Source organism: Ostrea edulis, chromosome 1 (assembly GCF_947568905.1).
Source record: "Ostrea edulis chromosome 1, xbOstEdul1.1, whole genome shotgun sequence".
NCBI classification, from domain to species: Eukaryota; Metazoa; Mollusca; class Bivalvia; order Ostreida; family Ostreidae; genus Ostrea; species Ostrea edulis.
Genome location: NC_079164.1, coordinates 64026642 through 64044186, shown reverse-complemented (window position 1 = coordinate 64044186; position 17545 = coordinate 64026642). Strand labels below are relative to the sequence as shown.

Here is a 17545-nt window from a genome sequence, read left to right as displayed (position 1 = left end):
AGTGTGAAACCAGAACTGGACACACATTTCTCCGAATTTTGCTTGGGAAACATACAAACCTTTAAGGTGCTTTTATAATCGATCCTTGTTTGCGAAAAATACCCCCCCCCCTTATGACGACAATCGTTACTTTTGGTCAAATATTAACGTCCATACTAGGAATGTTTAATTTTTGCAAGCATTTTCATGTAAATATAAGTACGCTTCATCTCTGAAACTATTTCATATTCCAAATTATTTTTACAAACTTTACGAAACACTGCTGCGGAAATGGTAACTAACTTAAAACATATGACACACGTCGGAATTTATGCGAGAAGCAGACGTGTGAAAAAGAAAAAGGTGCAAAGTCACAACATGTGCGATACATAAATACCTTGAAAAATAGCATGGAGACGATCGAGTCAAGCGACACTAGCTACCATGGCTGCGGATATGCTGTTGATCTGGTAAAGGAAGTAGTAGCTCATATTGACGTTAACTAGACCTAACCCGTGGTTTGAAAGAAGACGTATTGTTTAGAGCTAGACTTTTGTTCGAAGCCATGTTTAATATATACATGAATATTTAAAAATAAATAAATTTTAATTTGTTTCCATGAACTCAATTTTTGTTCCATAATTATGAAAATTCTAAATATTTCAATAGGTTCAAAGCAAATATAGTTTCTAACAATGTATTCCAAAACAGGCACGAATAATTAGGCTGCCCCCCCCCCCCCCCCCCCCCCCCTCCCTTGTCTTTGACAATGAGCTTTATTTTTAAATTTTGTAGTGCAAATAAATTGAGACTGTCCCATCCCCCATTACTTTTAACAGTAGTTGTACATGAAAAGAATATAAGCTTGAAAGTTATTAATAACAAATATTTCGCCAAGCCTAACCCCAAGTGAACATATCAATGTTAACTTCAAGGACGCCTACCTCAAAATCAAGATTAGCTTCACCCCTTCATATTTCTACAGGAAGTTGGGTATATGAATAGCTTTTAATCGCAGTGTTTGCAAAAAAATTCATTGACAAGTTTTTGAGCAGTGCTTCATTTAGTATCTGGACTACCCTGTTTTTGAGAACCAATTTCCACCCCAAATCCTTAAATTTTCCCAATTTCTTATTATATGGTTATGTTTAAGCATTTTATTATTATATATTTTATATTTTACATATATTCTAAAAATTATTGTAAAAGATATAGATAAAAATTCCATCAAATTATTTTTTTTAATTGAAAATCGGAATAATCTTGTAAAATTCACAATTTTCGAAAAGGGGGTTAATTCAAAGCTTATTATCTCCCTTGTATACCTAGAAAGTGGCCATGAAATTTATACACATTGTACAGGACATCCTGATGGTGCTTCATGAAAAAAAGAAAAAATATTCATTGACGAGTTATTTTTGGCCACATCGTCCCGCATGTCCTTAAAGAGAAAATCTGTCAATTCATACCTTTCTTATTTCATCTACTAGACTGTCTGGTGTAATGGTCATATTCTTCAGTATCAAAGCTGTTATAGCTTCACCATATACTATCACTGCATCATATGCCAGGGCATATACTGCCAATACCTAGGAGGGAAAAAGAAAAGGAACCGAATTTAAAATCACATGAATACTTTTTATACAAGTTCACAAAAATGTCTTGTTTGTAACTTGCATTTTACCAATAGTCATCATTTTTTCCTTCCATATATAAATATGTACTTTCATAATTGATAATTCAAATATGTTACAACTCTGCTATTCATTTATAAAGATTTCTAACAATTTTCCATAAATGAAATTGTTCTACCATAACCATGAGCCAGTACATCAACAGTCTAATAGAAATGTGACAGTTGTTAGATTTGGAGCCTTAATTCATGTCCTACACATGTTAAGACACCGAATAATGGGACACCAAGGGCCATGTTTTCAACAACCCTTTATCTATATATTGTTTTAAATTCACTTCTGGTTATTTTCAGCTTTTTTTTCCAATTCTATTATCATGCAATTTTGAATGGTGGTGACCATGGTTGTGTTTGTTTGTGTGTGGTGGTGGTGGGGTTACAAATGAATTCGCAGAAATATATACACTTTATCATTGAGTCTTGAAGATTAAAGAAAAGTCTAGAAATCAATTCAGTGAAAGATTTAGGCGTTAATCTGGCAGGGCAGATGACCATCTTCACTAGCCAAGAGTTCTGATCTGCCCAGTTATATTATCAACAAAAGCAACGCCAACATGGCATAATACGCCCGTAGATTTTGCTCAAGGAAAACATATTTTAGTGGGATTCATATTTTAGTGAAGTTAGCACTGTCCTCTGTGAGCTAATTCATTATTATCAAAAATATTGAACATAACTATTTTTGTAGAGGCAGATAACCATTTTTTTTGCAGGTAAAACCTATAATTATATAGAAATATGTCTTCAATAAAGTATAACTTGGGAAGTTCACATGCTATACTTGGCACCAAATTATCAAGTGAAGCATGCCATCTAACAGTCTTGACCTTTTAAACTTGAAAAAGAAAAGTATTGGCATTCCTAGCCAAAACAGTTTTGTTTGTATCCTGCTACAACCACCTTGACCTTTGACCTTGAGAAACAATAGGCTTCTTCCACTTGGAATAAGGTATATGCGTATTAAATTTGACACTCCTAGCCCCAACAGTTCGGTCTGTATACCTACAAGGTTTTCCTACTAAGTAAACCTATGACCTTGACCTTGAAAAAAATAGGCATCTTCCTCTTATCATGGTGATCAAATATACCAAGTTATAATATCCTGGAGCTTATGGTTCGGTTTGTATCCTGCCCACAAGGTTTTCCTAAAAAGTGATACTACGACCTTGACCTTTGACCTTGAAAAACAATAGGCACCTTCCTCTCATCATGATGATCAAATATACCAAGTTATAATATCCTGGAGCTTATGGTTCGGTTTGTATCCTGCCCACAAGGTTTTCCTAAAAAGTGATACTACGACCTTGACCTTGAAAAACAATAGGCATCTTCCTCTCATCATGGTGATCAAATATACCAAGTTATAATATCCTGGAGCTTACGGTTCGGTTTGTATCCTGACCACAAGGTTTTCCTAAAAAGTGATACTACAAGGTTCGGACAGACAGACGGACGATGCCATACCATAATACGTCCCGTCTTCGACGGTCGTATAAAAACAGTTACAGGGGAGGAGGTGGATATCATTTTTCTGACAAACAGTTAAAACATTATTGATGTATTTACCTTCTGGATGCAATCAAGTCATGATTAAAAATAAATATTTATTCGGTATATACATACATACATAAATACCAAGGATAAGGCCAATTAAACTTAATTGATAGATTATCATCCCCGTCCGCCCCTCAAAAATTGGCCCGCCCTGAATTTTTTTATTTTGCGAAACTTGCGATTTTTTTCATGTCCGATTCCGGCATTCACACTTGTTTACATTTCCGGTATAGGAACGTGAAAAGTCACGTGAAGAAAATAGATTTATATGGTTTTCTTAATTTCTCGTGTTCTTACAGACGTAAATCTTGAAGAAGTTAGGTACATTATGTATATTTCTGTTATATCCTTAAATTAAAGCTTAACCTGGAATAGCATAGATTGATATTCATCTGCCATTAAGTGATGCGGATCTGTTGGGGGGGAAAAATTCGTTTGTCTTTAATATTTTTCTCAGAAAATTAAAAATTAAAAAATAAAATCCTCAAACCCGCCCCATACTTTTTGCTGACCCTGGATGATAATCTATTTATTAAGTTGAATTGGTCTAACCCAAAAGCTTATTTCCAATGGGGTCCTTTGACACACTGATTTTTGCACCAGGTGGTCATTTATTTGGGAGGAAACAGGAGTACCCGGAGGAAACCCACATGTCCGAGCGGGCAACAGCCATACCCTCTCTGTCTCACATACAACCACTGCTGATCACAGGGATCGAACTCAGGTTGCAGCAGTGAGAAGCGAGAGCACTACCTCTGCGCTACCTGCACACCTTTTCTTATTAAACATTATACTTCATTTTCTTTCAATGAAGGTGAAATGGAGTGATATATCTTCTCGCATTGAAGATATTCTAATCTCTTCTCAATACATACATTTAAAACAAAAGGTACTGTGAGCAATGCTCATTAAGAATACCCCTCCCCCCCCCCTACCCCAATCTCCCAAAGGGTGTTGGTAATAGGTATAAACTACCTCTTTTCTGAGTGTAAAAAACAAATGGCATGACAAACCGAACCATATTGCTACTTCGATGTCCAGTGTGCATGACCTTTGACCTTTTGACCCCAAAATTGATAGGGAATATCTTCATCCCATGGGTAGTCCATATGTATGATATGGTGACTGTAGGTGGAAAGGATAATGCTTTAGAGCCCGGAAACCATATTGCTACTTCGATGTACAGTGTGCTTGACCTTTGACCCCAAAATCAATAGGGAACATCTTCATTCCATGGGTAGTCCATATATATGATACGGTGACGGTAGGTGGAAAGGATAATGCTTTAGAGCCCGGAAACCATTGCGTCTACGGACGGACAACCCTATTCCAGTATACCCCCCCACAACTTGTTCCTGGGGGTATAATAATCTATACCAAATAGGAGTAAGAAAATTTCCTGGTGCTACTACATATTGTACTCTCACTTCCATTTTGAGCTTGTAGTAAAAAGATTAAGTGCCAAGACAGCATTGCCAAATACTCAGTATTAATTAGAAGAGAAAATAACAGATCTTTCAGATATAACCTAAGGTTGATTGATCCTCATGTGATGTCATAGCTTTTTGCAAAATCTTTGTTTAATTAAACTTTGCACATGATAAAAATATATCTTTCAGGGGAATTTCAATCACTGAATAAAATAATAAGAGGCCCATGGGCCACATCGCTCACCTGAGTCACCTTGGCCCATATCTGAAGACTTTCCATATATATTTCATTGTAAAACCTTAGTCCCTATTATGGCCCAAACTACCCTTTGCAAACTTGAATCTACACTGTGTCAGAAAGCTTTCATGTAAATGTCAACTTCTTTGGCCCAATGGTTCTTGAGAAGAAGATTTTTAAAGCTTTTTCCTATATTTGTATGTAAAACTTTGACCCCCCCCCCCCCCCCCGAGGCCATGATTTGAACAAACTTGAATCTGCACTATGTCAGAAAGTTTTCTTGTAAATATCAGCTTTTCTGACTTCGTGGTTATTGAGAAAAAGATTTTAACTATACATTTGTATGTAAAACTTTGATCCCCCCTTGTGGCCCCATCCTACCCCCGGGGGCCATGATTTGAACAAACTTGAATCTGCACTATGTCAGAAAGTTTTCATGTAAAAATCAGCTTTTCTGACTTAGTGGTTCTTGAGAAGAAGATTTTTAAAGATTTAATTTTCCTATATATTTGTATGTAAAACTTTGATCCCCTATTGTGGCCCCATCCAACCCCAGGGGCCCATGATTTGAACAAACTTCAATCTGCATTATGTCAGGAAGCTTTCATGTAAATCTCAGCTTTTCTGGCTTAGTGGTTCTTGAGAAGAAGATTTTTAAAGTTTTTCCCTATATATTTGTATGTAAAACTTTGATCCCCCCTTGTGGCCCCATCCTACCACCGGGGGCCATGATTTGAACAAACTTGAATCTGCAATATGTCAGAAAGCTTTCAGGTAAATTTTAGCTCTTCTGGCCTAGTGGTTCTTGAGAAGAAGATTTTTAAATGACTCCACCCTATTTTTGCATTTTTGTGATTATCTCCCCTTTGAAAGGGACATGGCCCTTCATTTGAACAAACTTGAAAGCCCTTCACCCAAGGATGCTTTTGGCCATGTTTGGTTGAAATTGGCCCAGTGGTTCTGGAGAAGAAGTCGAAAATGTGAAAAGTTTAACAGACAGACAGACAGACGACGGACAAAAAGCGATCAGAAAAGCTCACTTGAACCTTCAGTTCAGGTGAGCTAAAAAATTTGGTATACTTTTGATACTGAAAAAGTTTTCATTTTCCAAATGTAATCATTTATAATTTTTAAAATGTTGTCAAGGGCAACTCCAGTCTTCGACGTTAACCAGTGGCCCGATGCCCGAGGCCAGTAAAATCGGGATCAGGCTTCTTAAAATATTAAACCCAGGAGTCCGGCGGGCCTGTAAATGTTTTCTTATATGTTCTGTATATATTACAAATAAAGCGTGAGATTGACTCAGACTAAATGTCATGACTTAGTAGTCAAATTTCGCATAGAAAAATTATCAACCATGCTGCCTTTTCTGAAGTATAGGGAGGGGGCTCGTCCGGGAAATTCAAAACCACCCAAGCGTATTTCATAATCACAACCATCCGATAAAAAAAAAAAAAACCCAAAAAACCTGTCGTACGAGGAGAAAAGAGTGAAAATTCATGGCCCATTGGACCAAGGGTAGGCCTTGGCTAACATTTGATTCTGGAGACAACAAAATGATTTGTACGCGGTGTATACAAAACAAAGTTGAACATGAGCTGCTGATGTATCTGCGAGATTAATATATTGAAAAATAAAATAAGACAATCCTTTTAATGTCAGTTGTTCTCTAACTATGATAATCTTGACCTGTATTTTCCTACAGTAGAACATGCATGTATCTATAGTGCAGAATCAGCAAATGACATGTGGTCAAATTAGAAAAAAACATTTTGGGCCTGTAAAATATTGTTCGGGCTTGCACAATTATTATACCGGGAGGCCCGAAGGGCCTGTGCTTTACAACGTTTTTCGTGAAGACTGCAACTCCTATGCTGGAATTTCCTCTCCTGCATGTCTATGACAATGATTTCTCTAATATCCAAAATTAATTTTCATATATTTATAAATTAGCAGTTTTCTTAAAATGTTGACATTTAAAATTTGTCATTTAAGCAGGTTTTTCTTAATTTTCATTACTCTGTTTAACGAAAATGTGTGATTTTTTTTTATGCTGATATATACTTCTGTTTTTGTATGTCTGACATCTTTACAAAGGTGGTAACATATACATTTTCCTTGGTTATTGATTAAATTAAACTATATTGAGAGGAAATTAATACAGTTTTTCCACTTTTAACCATTAATATTGATAAGTCACATAAGGATCGATCCACAAAATGAAACACAAATGCCCCCGATAATAGTCTAGTCAATCTAGCAAATCACCTCAAAGTAATTGCAACAGAAACAAACTCGATGGAATTTTATCAACAAAAGCACGGTTAACAACATACAAAAAATCAGACAAAATCGGACAATGGGAAATATTTCAAATTTACACTTAAATGTTTTAGTAAACCATCGATATTTTGTGGTGTTTACGGCACGCCGTACACGTAAAAGGGGAGTAACTTAACTGTGACAGTCATCGGAATAAAGTTATACACGACGATCTAAAGTGCATACATGTAATAAAAAACGCGATTAAACAGTAAAAAGGTGATTTTCTGACTTTCTATATACATGCAATATTGCTCAGCATCTCATATTCTTTGCCGACTTCCATTACCGGGGAACTTTCGCGAACAAAGCTTCAAAATATTTTGTTTGACCCTTTACTGAATTAATTTTAATTATGAAACACAATATTTACTTTAGAAGTTATGAATAATCAATTATAAATTGAAATCTTAAAGAATTAAGTGTCAATTTACAAGGGGGAATTACATTTGTTAAAAAAAAGTAAGTATGGAAAGCCATTCGGGTTAATAGTTTCAGTTATTTTGTATCTTCATCATTTGAGCAAGCGTTTTGTATTAAAAAGTTTTATAAAACTAAGTAAGTAAAGTAATTTTGCTTTTCTTTTTCAAATTCATGTTTGGGGAGTCATTCATGGGTAATAATAATGATAAAACATTGATAATATGAATAATAAAAATCAATGTAAGTAAACACTTGCGCATAGTATCTTGATTTGATGTAAAATCTAGTAGTTACTCTTTCTAATTAGTCTTGGGCTCACGACCTGCGGAACCACATCTCCTAGCAGCATGCGACCAGCGCGCTAGACCACCCGGCCATCTATTTTGACAAAACTTGTTTTCGATGACGATGGAATTCTTACCACGCTGGCACACGATCATTGAGAATGGAAAGGGGATACAGTTATTTATCGTAAATTTTAGAGGATCATACAAAATGCACATTGTGTTTGAAATGTTTTTATATCAAGCACAGAAATAGCAACGAACTCTGAAACAAACATAACTGCCCCAAGGGACGAGATGAATGCCGGATGAAAATTTAAATTCAATTAGTTAGGGGGAGGGGAATAAAAATTCCCATAATTTTCTGTCATCTGACATCGATTACACTTTAGTTGAAAAAGGAAAAAGACAAGCAACTGTTGAATACCAAATAATATTTAAAACATATAATGAACATTTAAAATAGATTTAATGTACACTTTCATTTGTGAATAAACAGTAGAAAATGTATACAAAGGTATAGGCCAATCCGAAAACATGAGTTATCTTTCCTTGATCCGGGACGTAGTGCGCTTGCGTAACAGTAGTGTAAGACTTCCGGGTAGTATATTCGAGAAGCATCATTATCAACATTGCAGAAGGCCACAAATATATTGCTGTATAAGGACAAGGTACGTTTGGGGCCAAATTTGGCCCCGCGTCCAAATTAAATGATATTCCTCAAAATTCTTTCATATGGTGTATACTTCCATAAAATGGTTATGATGTCTTCGTAAAAATGTTTACTTATGTATAATACATATGTAAATACAGTATAGTTTACGATAACGTTGTGCCATTTTGACGTTACGTTATACTACGTTATGAACAAGAAAGCTATGTCATGAACTCACAATATGAAAATAATCCAATTTATGTCGTCATATCCCCAAAGTTTTATTAAACAAATGTGCACTATGATTTTTATTTGAAAAGTTTAATTGATATTTTCCAAAGGTTTTAATCAATTGTAGATGATTCAATGCGGCGGATGCTGTGATTTGAAGGACGATTAGTGTAATTGTATCTAAGAATTTTAGAGCAACCCATAAATATTCATTCAATTTTAACATTGTATTTACATTTGCATTCAATTTGCATTGTTTTAATCTAAATTAAATGAATATCATGTATGTACGTAGCGCGTGGTTACCTTAAGTTTTTCTTGTGTGTATATGTACACTTTGTTCTATTTTTTCGAGCGCACTAAATGTTTTCACCGAAGGAACACACACTAGCCAATGCTACATTGGATTGTACATGTAGTAAAAAGAACATGAAATTCATTCAGAATATATGTGAAAAGAAATATTATAAAACGAACTTGAAAAGTTTTATTTTAAATTTCAACACCTGACAATTGGGCCGAATGTGAACCTTATAGGATGTGATAAGATTTACAAACAACGTGATAAGTTCTACACAAGAGTTGACACTGACACCATGAAAAACCTAACAAAAAATAATCTTGTCAGTATTATATTCAATGTTTTAGCACATACACTTGCATCTATTAATTACACTCTTTATTTGAAAAAAAAAATATACAGGCTCCTGACAATTATCTTTATATAAGAAATCTTTCAATGAATTAGTATTTACGCAAAGGAAAAAAGTTTGAATCATAAATCATATTCATTGTCTCAAACCACGTCCGAAGTCTGCATGGGAGAGGATTGTATATTTTTGACCCCCACCCCTTCTACCTTTTGATACATGCCGATTTAGTCGGAGATATGAAAACAACCTTGATTTCCCTGTCCAATAAATCATTCAACAAATCCTTTTCGGCCAGTTTCTAATGATGAATGAAGCAGAGACTGTCTATTAAAAGTACCAAAGTCAATCACTATGACAGTGCATCAGCATATATAATGCCGTCAGTCAAAGATATTTATATTTTCCAGCAATTGTCAAAATAATGAAAGGTGTAAGATCTAATCAGTTTTTGACACCAAGTTTTTTCACTATACTAGTGAAATGACTACTAGAATCTATAATTTACTAGTCCTGCTGATTTGTGACTAGTTCGGCTGTTGAAAGTAGACGGCCGAGTCGCGATGCGACGAGGGGAAGAGTGCGGGAGGGGCTTTTCCCCTCTTAAAAAGGGTGGGGGTCCGGGAAAAAAATTCAAAATCTAGATGCAAATTGTTCATTTGAGACAAAGAAATGAAAATTTTATGACCAAATCTAGCCTCTTTTTCCTGATTCTCTCATCAAACCATCATATTTATGCTTGAATATCATGAAGAATACGTCGATGTATAGCATAGTACCGTATTTTGTTGAATATCAGGGCCGTAAATTAACCTTCAATTTGGAGGAGGCAGGAAAGTAGGCGGGGGTCTGGGGGCCGCCCAGGCCCCCAGCACATTTTGTGCACACTGAACACGTTTCGTGCAAAATCCTTGATTCTAGGGCCTTCTAAGATGTTACTTGACTAACTCATTCTAAAAGTAAGATTTGGAATGCTTTTTAAGGGAGGTATCATGTTCTTAGTTATTGGAAACAACATAAATTCTAATGAACTTTAAATTTTAATTTTTTTTGGCTCAAAAGTTGGAGAAGGCAGCTGCCTCCTCCGCCTCCATGTAATTTACGGCCCTGAATATGATATGCACTTTTTTTCAAGGATTTTTGGCGTGAGAAAGGGGTGCGCATTGTTTACCAAATAGTTTTTTTTTTTTTTTCAGGTGAAACTTGGCGGTTAAGTAATGTTTTACTCGGAGACATATCGTATGCTTGTTCACGTTGTTCACCTAATCGATCTCAAGAAAATTACTACAGAACGTAAAATTGTAGAAAATATTATACTTAACAATTAAATTATTATAAAACAGCCAATTAAGTTTCATTCGATCTTACATTCATATTAGATATTCATCATCGTGCAAAAGTGCCACGATATCATCATACCATGACCGGCACATGTTTTTCGAAGCCATCGTTGTGTACAAGGACTTCGTCACTTGATTTTATCAGACACCTATTCAGGGTACTTTCTGCATGCTGCACGATTTCCATGGATCTGGGAATATGCTATTTTCTTTTCTAGTAAATGACACGCGACTGACATACTTCATCTATCTAAATGCAGCGAAATTTCGGAGAGTTATGTTTGAATTCTTCATTTCACTACCGTCTCCAAATAATGGTAGTGTACGATTACAACACATTGAACACTTTTACTTTATTTCTATAACGTCGGCTATTTGATTTATTTGAAGTGTAAACAAAGAAAATATCTAGTGTTCTTTAATGCTACAAAATATCATGCTTTGCTAAAATTAATATATTATTACCGCGCTGTATCCAAATTCCTGTGCTTTGTTGAGAACTTACATTAGTTCCACAAAGATTTCTAGTGAAATTGAAATTGAAAAAGGTCAAGAATACTGCTTGGTTAGAATGTTTACATTAATCACCAGTAATTATGTAAATTGGGAAAAGGATATCAAACAATCGTTCCAGTTTTATACAAATGATAATATTGTGCTCTAGTTTAGTCCTCATTACTTTAGGCACAAATTACATGTAACTTTAATTCCAGAGGGGAGGGGGTGTCCGCACCTCCACTCTAGATCCGCGCATGATTCGGATATTGTCATTAAGCGGTGTTTTGTGCACATGCCACTAAATGCTAAGTGACCGACGGTGAGTGGGATGGTTAAAGTGTAAATGCAGGAAAAGAAAGTTCTCCTTATGTGTGAAAATTGCGTTCTAATACTTCAACACCAGTTCCACGATTTAATGATGAAAATAGTAACCAATGACTAGCTATCATGTATTTTTAAATAAGACTAAGTCACAGAACACGTGCGTCAGTTATCGACAAATGTAATGCGATTCTATAATTCTATAAACAAATAATTATTACAGCGACATAGGAACAGGGGGATTTGGCCCAAACATTCTTTTGTTTTGAGAATGTAGCTTTTCCATAAATTTTACATGCGAATTTTGATTTATCCCCCCCCCCCTTTATGGTAGTACTGAATGCTTGCGAAAATGTAAGCATGAAATGATTAGAGTTGTAGATCTGTTGACATTGATTGCAAATGCAGTCAGAGTCGTTCGTTTCTACTAAAATGTTTTCTTAAGAAATGTTTTTTATCTATTCATTTTTTTTTTTTTTTTTTTAACATGTAATGATCGGGGTTCACCAGGTTTTGTCCTCTTGGAATACACAATACAAGCGTATACTTTTTTTCAAGCTTACAAATGAGTAATAAGTTAGATATCTAGATACTACATCGTTCATCGTGGGAATATTTCATTACTATATATATCATGGAGTAACCTCTCCTAAATGAGTTTGACAACTTTGTAATGTAAACGACAGATCGATGAAGTTGGAATTGTTTTGATAGGTTTAAACATGCAAGTCATAAAACTACAGGTACTGCAGCATGTAAATAATGAACAATTTATTGTAATGAATTGATTTTCAAGTGTATTATATTTAAAGCCTGTATGTTTGACTTGCTACTAATTCAATTTTTACGGGGAAAATATAACCGGATTTTGCATTCGAACTCTCGCACTGTTATGCTCTGGTAAAAAGGTACCGATTAAGCTATCGCGCTTTCATTTTCGATATTATTAAACTTTTTACTTTATAAACAAAGATTGCATTCGGTTGCAGACGTGTATTTTTTTTTTTAAAAGCCAGTCCAAAGCCATAATAAAATTCTTACTTAATAACATACATATTATGTATCATGAGTGGGTTTTTAATTCAGATGGACAATCACAGTCTTCGACGTTAACTGGTGGCCCGAGGCCAGTAAAATCGGGATCGGGCTTCTAAAAATATTTAACCCAGGAGTCTGGCGGGCCTATAAATGTTTTCTTATATGTTCTTTATATATTATTAATAAAGCGTGAAATTGACTCAGACTTTGTTATGACTTGGCAGCAATCGGATTGGACTTACAGTTGAATTCCATAGGCGCAACAATGCTGCCTTTTCTAAAGTATAAGGAGGGGGCTCGTCTGGGATATTCTAAAACCCCCAAGCGTAATTTGGAGTCAGAGTCATCAGATCCAAATCCCAAAAAACGATCATACGAGGATAAAAGAGAGCGGAAATTTATGCCCCACTGGACAGAGGGTAGGCCATGGTTAACGTTTGATACTGAAAAAAAGAAAATGTTTTGTACGTGGTGTGTACAAAACAAGGTGTCAGATTGTAAGTTTGTGTCTGGGACTGAGAATTTGAAATTGTTTGCTGTAAAACAGCATGAAGCAAGCAAGTACCACAAACACTTTGCACCGAAATACATAGCTACCTCAACAGTCTCGGGGCAGATATCAGATGCCCACAAGTGCCTAGAAATGCTTCAAAAGGCGGACTATGATCGACTAGTCATTAAATTTAGAACAGCTCATGCTGTTGCAAAGCATCACAAGTCATTTCGTGACTATAGTTTCATATGTAGACTAGATGCTGCAAAAGGATTAGACGTTGGCAGTCAATACCGCAATGATAAAGCAGGGGCATCTTTTGTCAAGTGTATTGCAAATGTTACAAGGAATGATGTTGTTCAAAAGCTTACAGAAGCCAAGTTTTTTAGTTTTACCTGTGATGGTAGCACTGATTTTACTGGAGAAGAGCAGGAAAATTTTTACGTTCGAGTTTGTACTAATGGCATCATTGAAGATATTTTTTTCCATATTGGAAGCCCAGAGTCTACTTGTGCCAAAGACATTCATGACTATATCTCAGGTGTATTTCAGTCGCTTGGACTCGATGAAGTATTTCAACACAAGTTGGTTGGATTTTGTGCGGACGGGGCATCCAATATGCAAGGTAAATATACATATATGACATAGATTCGTCTCGGTGCAATATTTAATTTTCAGGTACATTCAAGATTAAGTAGAATTAGATTACAACTTTAGTTTTACAAAAAATTATAGGCTTTTTTTATTTGCATAGGACGTAAATCTGGATTAGCAGCCCTTCTGAAGGAGTCAAGGCCATACCTCATTGTTACTCATTGCCTCGCTCATAGACTTGAGTTGGGATTCAAAGACGCCATAAAAGTGCATTCACAGAAACTTTACGACCGTGCTACGACTCTACTAATAGGACTGTATTATCTATACCGCAAAAGCCCAACCCAGAAGAAAAGTTTGAAGAGATGTTTTCAATCGTTAGAGCAAACCCAGATTTTACCAACTAGAGTAGGTGGTACACGCTGGTTACCACACACTCAGAGGGCAATCAATGCACTGGTTAAAGGTTACAAAGCCTTCAAGATGCAGTTGGACTCCTCTTCTCACAAAAATGCTAAAGCTGAGGGATATGCAAGGATGTTACAGGATGGACACATTATTGCATATTTACTGATGCTGAAGGTAGGGATTTACAGTGCATGCAATTCTTTGATGTTACAAACGGTTGCTGATAGAGGAAGTTAATATGATACATCTCTGAGTTGTATGATAATACTAAGTAATGATTTATTTTTAGGAGCTTATAGGTCACCTGATGCGGCTCTCTCTCTTTCTACAGAAGAGGAACCTTACTTTAGCTGACGCATACATCAGACTTTCTGCCACTGAGAATTTGTTGGAGATGTTGTCAAACATGTAAGTAGCATCATTCTGAGTGATAAATACTAGCGACTACAGTAGTTTCTAATGTGCATAATAACATAATTTTAGACATGATGAACACTGTAATGCATAAATGACAAATGTATAGGGAGATGAAAACAGTATCTGAAGTTGTTAGTAAAGAGGAGTATCAGAGGGAACGCTTGACATTCAAGGGATCAAAGCCAGATGGAAAGGCCACTGATATAATATCAGCCATTCAGAAATCATTGAAAGACAGATTCCCATTGGATGATGTACTAAAATCCATAGGGATAGCATCTTTCAATAACTGGCCACAACCAGGATTCGAATCAGATACTATTGGAGGTTAAATTTAGTTTGTGCATGGAGAGTTACTGCTTTTGAATTGATTTGTGGGTTGTTGTTTGTTTGTTTCTTTTGTTTACTTTGATTTGTTATTCTATGATTGAACTTGGTTTTATATTTCAATGTTCATGATCATCATGCAATCTGAATGCAGAAGTGTCTGAAATAGGGTCTTGAATGATAAATGATGGAGTTTTTAATGTTATGATGTCTTGTGCTTTAAGAAATTTGTGAAAGAATCATCTGACTTATCTATGCCTTAAAATTTTTCTTTGGTAAAGTAATGCAGGTATACTAGTAATTGTCATTTCGTTTAAATGGTTTTCATATTTGAATTCCAGAGTATGGCAATGACAGCATTCAGCTATTGATGAAACATTTTCATGACATCCTACAACGTTCATGTGATGAGCCTTCTGAGATTATCAACGAATGGTTACTTCTAAAGACTCTTGTCTATGAGAAGTAAATAAATTTGAATTCATTTGATATTGTATTGTAAATCTTAAGATAATAAATTCTTTTTGGAAAAGCCCAGAATTTAAGTAAATTATATAACTGAAAGTATACTGAATTTAGGTCGTGTACAAAATTATTCAGATTGTAATTTTTTCATAGTTCTTGATGGATTTTGGTGATAGTGATAAACTCATTGCAAGTTCTCCTTTAATTTTAGGTTCAGTGACAAACTAACAAAGCTCAGTCTCCAGTGGATGGAAGTACACTCACAGCTTAGCCAGCATATATATGGACTTGCAAATGTGTTTTTGCTCTTGGACTTGGTACAAACCATGCCACCCACATCTGTTAACAACGAGTGCTTGTTTTCAGCCATGAAACTCACAAAAGGAAGGAGACGAAGGAGAATGAAAACTTCAACACTCAATGACCTTATGATGATCAACGTTCAGTCATCTGACATAGAAGAATTTAATCCTGATCCGGCCATCAAGAATTGGATGGTATATTAAAATAAAAATATTGGATAAAGTTTATCTTCTGTACACAAAGAGTTTTGATTCCTGTTAAAAAATAAAATAGCACAGTATGATTACATATTTAAAAAATAAATTTATTTATTATATTAAATTTTTCTAGAAAACTGCATCGGGGCGCCGCAGACGTTTGGGGTACCACAGGACTCGGCCTATTCAAGCACATGACAAGACTGGGCAATGCATGACAAGTGAATCAACATCAACGGATTCTGTGGAGATAGTTGATGTCACTGGAGCAGTCACAAATACTGACACAGTTGAAGTAGCAAAGGCTGCTGGGACAGACTCAACTGCTGTTGAAGTTGAAGGTGCAGCTAATATATATGCCAGGAACAGTCAGAACTTCAGATGCAGGTACATAAATAATATCTTAAAACTGAATATGTCATAAATTGGATAATATTTTGACATTGCAATCGATGAAAAGAAATCAAATAATAAAAATGCTTCTTAATACTTATTTATAATATACACATGTATTGTTTCTTGTAGATCGGTGGGAAAGATTTTGTTGAGTCAGATACAGATACAGAAGATGAAGAGGATTATGGTTATGAAAGTGATGAAATGACTGAAGTGGAAGTTGAACATGAGTTGCTGAATTATCTGCAAAATTAAAATATTGAAAAATAAAATAAGATAATCCTTTTAATGTCAGTTGTTCTCTAACTATGATCACCTTGACCTGTACATGTATCAGAATCAGCATGCAGCACCTTGCAAATGACAAGTGGTCAAATTAGGAAAAACATGTTGGGCCTGTAAAATATTGTTCGGGCTTGCAAAATTATTATACTGGGAGGCCCAAAGGGCCTGTGCTTCTCAAAGTTTTTCGTGAAGACTGCAATCATTAGATGTGTCTGACATAATGCTTAATACAATATTAGAATAGCATTTGAAATTACACATGCAACATACCCAATAAGTTATAATTAGCCTACATGTACGTTAGAATATTATGACTGGCAAAGCATATTTAGACATGTATTTAGATACGCATTGTAGCTGCCACAGTATATGCACACCAATTTAGAGGGATAATTCATATCATAAACCATCTATGATAAAAAAAAGAATATGTGATTGCCTGAACTTTTCCATGTGTTACATTAATTGCGTTGATATCATTGCGTATTTATATCAAACATAAAATTGGAATCGGAAATATCTGTGTCAAAGATTCCAATTATCTGATTACACACTATCTTCTTCAATGTAAACTATGTAGAGTCTTATAAAATTTAATATACTGTACATATGCATATTATTTATTCATTAAACTTGTATATATGGACACCATCAACGTTGGAATTTGTATTATAGATGAACGCGGGAAATGGTTAAACGTTAAATTTAACAGTCTGCTCATTTACCAACCAAGTCAAAATTTTGCTCATTACTGACTTTCAACATGATTAATTTGTACACAAAACATCTTTGTGGTTGTTGCATGTGCTCTATCTTAAAAATTCTTTCAAAGGCATAAAAAACAGCTAATTTCGGTAAATCATGTCAATCGGAGATAAGGAAAATGACGTCACAGAACATATTACGTCACTAATTTCCACATGTATCATCAGGGCCAATGCCCTAGTGCATAATCATAATAATTAAACCAAGTGAAATCACATTTTAAATTTATCCTAATTTTG

At 35.2% G+C, this 17545-nt stretch overlaps 2 protein-coding genes across 2 annotated transcripts in view; one reads left to right on the top strand and one right to left on the bottom strand.

The window, feature by feature from the left end:
- Positions 1 to 17545, bottom strand: part of LOC125647623 (uncharacterized) — a 243738-nt gene that overhangs the window by 98567 nt on the left and 127626 nt on the right. The window contains exon 16 of the mRNA XM_056143955.1: positions 1449 to 1568. Coding sequence (XP_055999930.1) covers positions 1449 to 1568 — 120 coding nt within the window. The remainder of the gene's footprint in view (positions 1 to 1448; positions 1569 to 17545) is intronic.
- Positions 10280 to 16545, top strand: LOC125647643 (zinc finger protein 862-like). The gene is made up of 8 exons (XM_048874400.2): positions 10280 to 13774; positions 13904 to 14325; positions 14441 to 14559; positions 14675 to 14895; positions 15237 to 15360; positions 15572 to 15857; positions 15994 to 16247; positions 16386 to 16545. The coding sequence occupies exons 1-8, from the start codon at positions 12922 to 12924 to the stop codon at positions 16462 to 16464; spliced, it is 2358 nt and encodes a 785-aa protein (XP_048730357.2). The 5' UTR covers positions 10280 to 12921; the 3' UTR covers positions 16465 to 16545.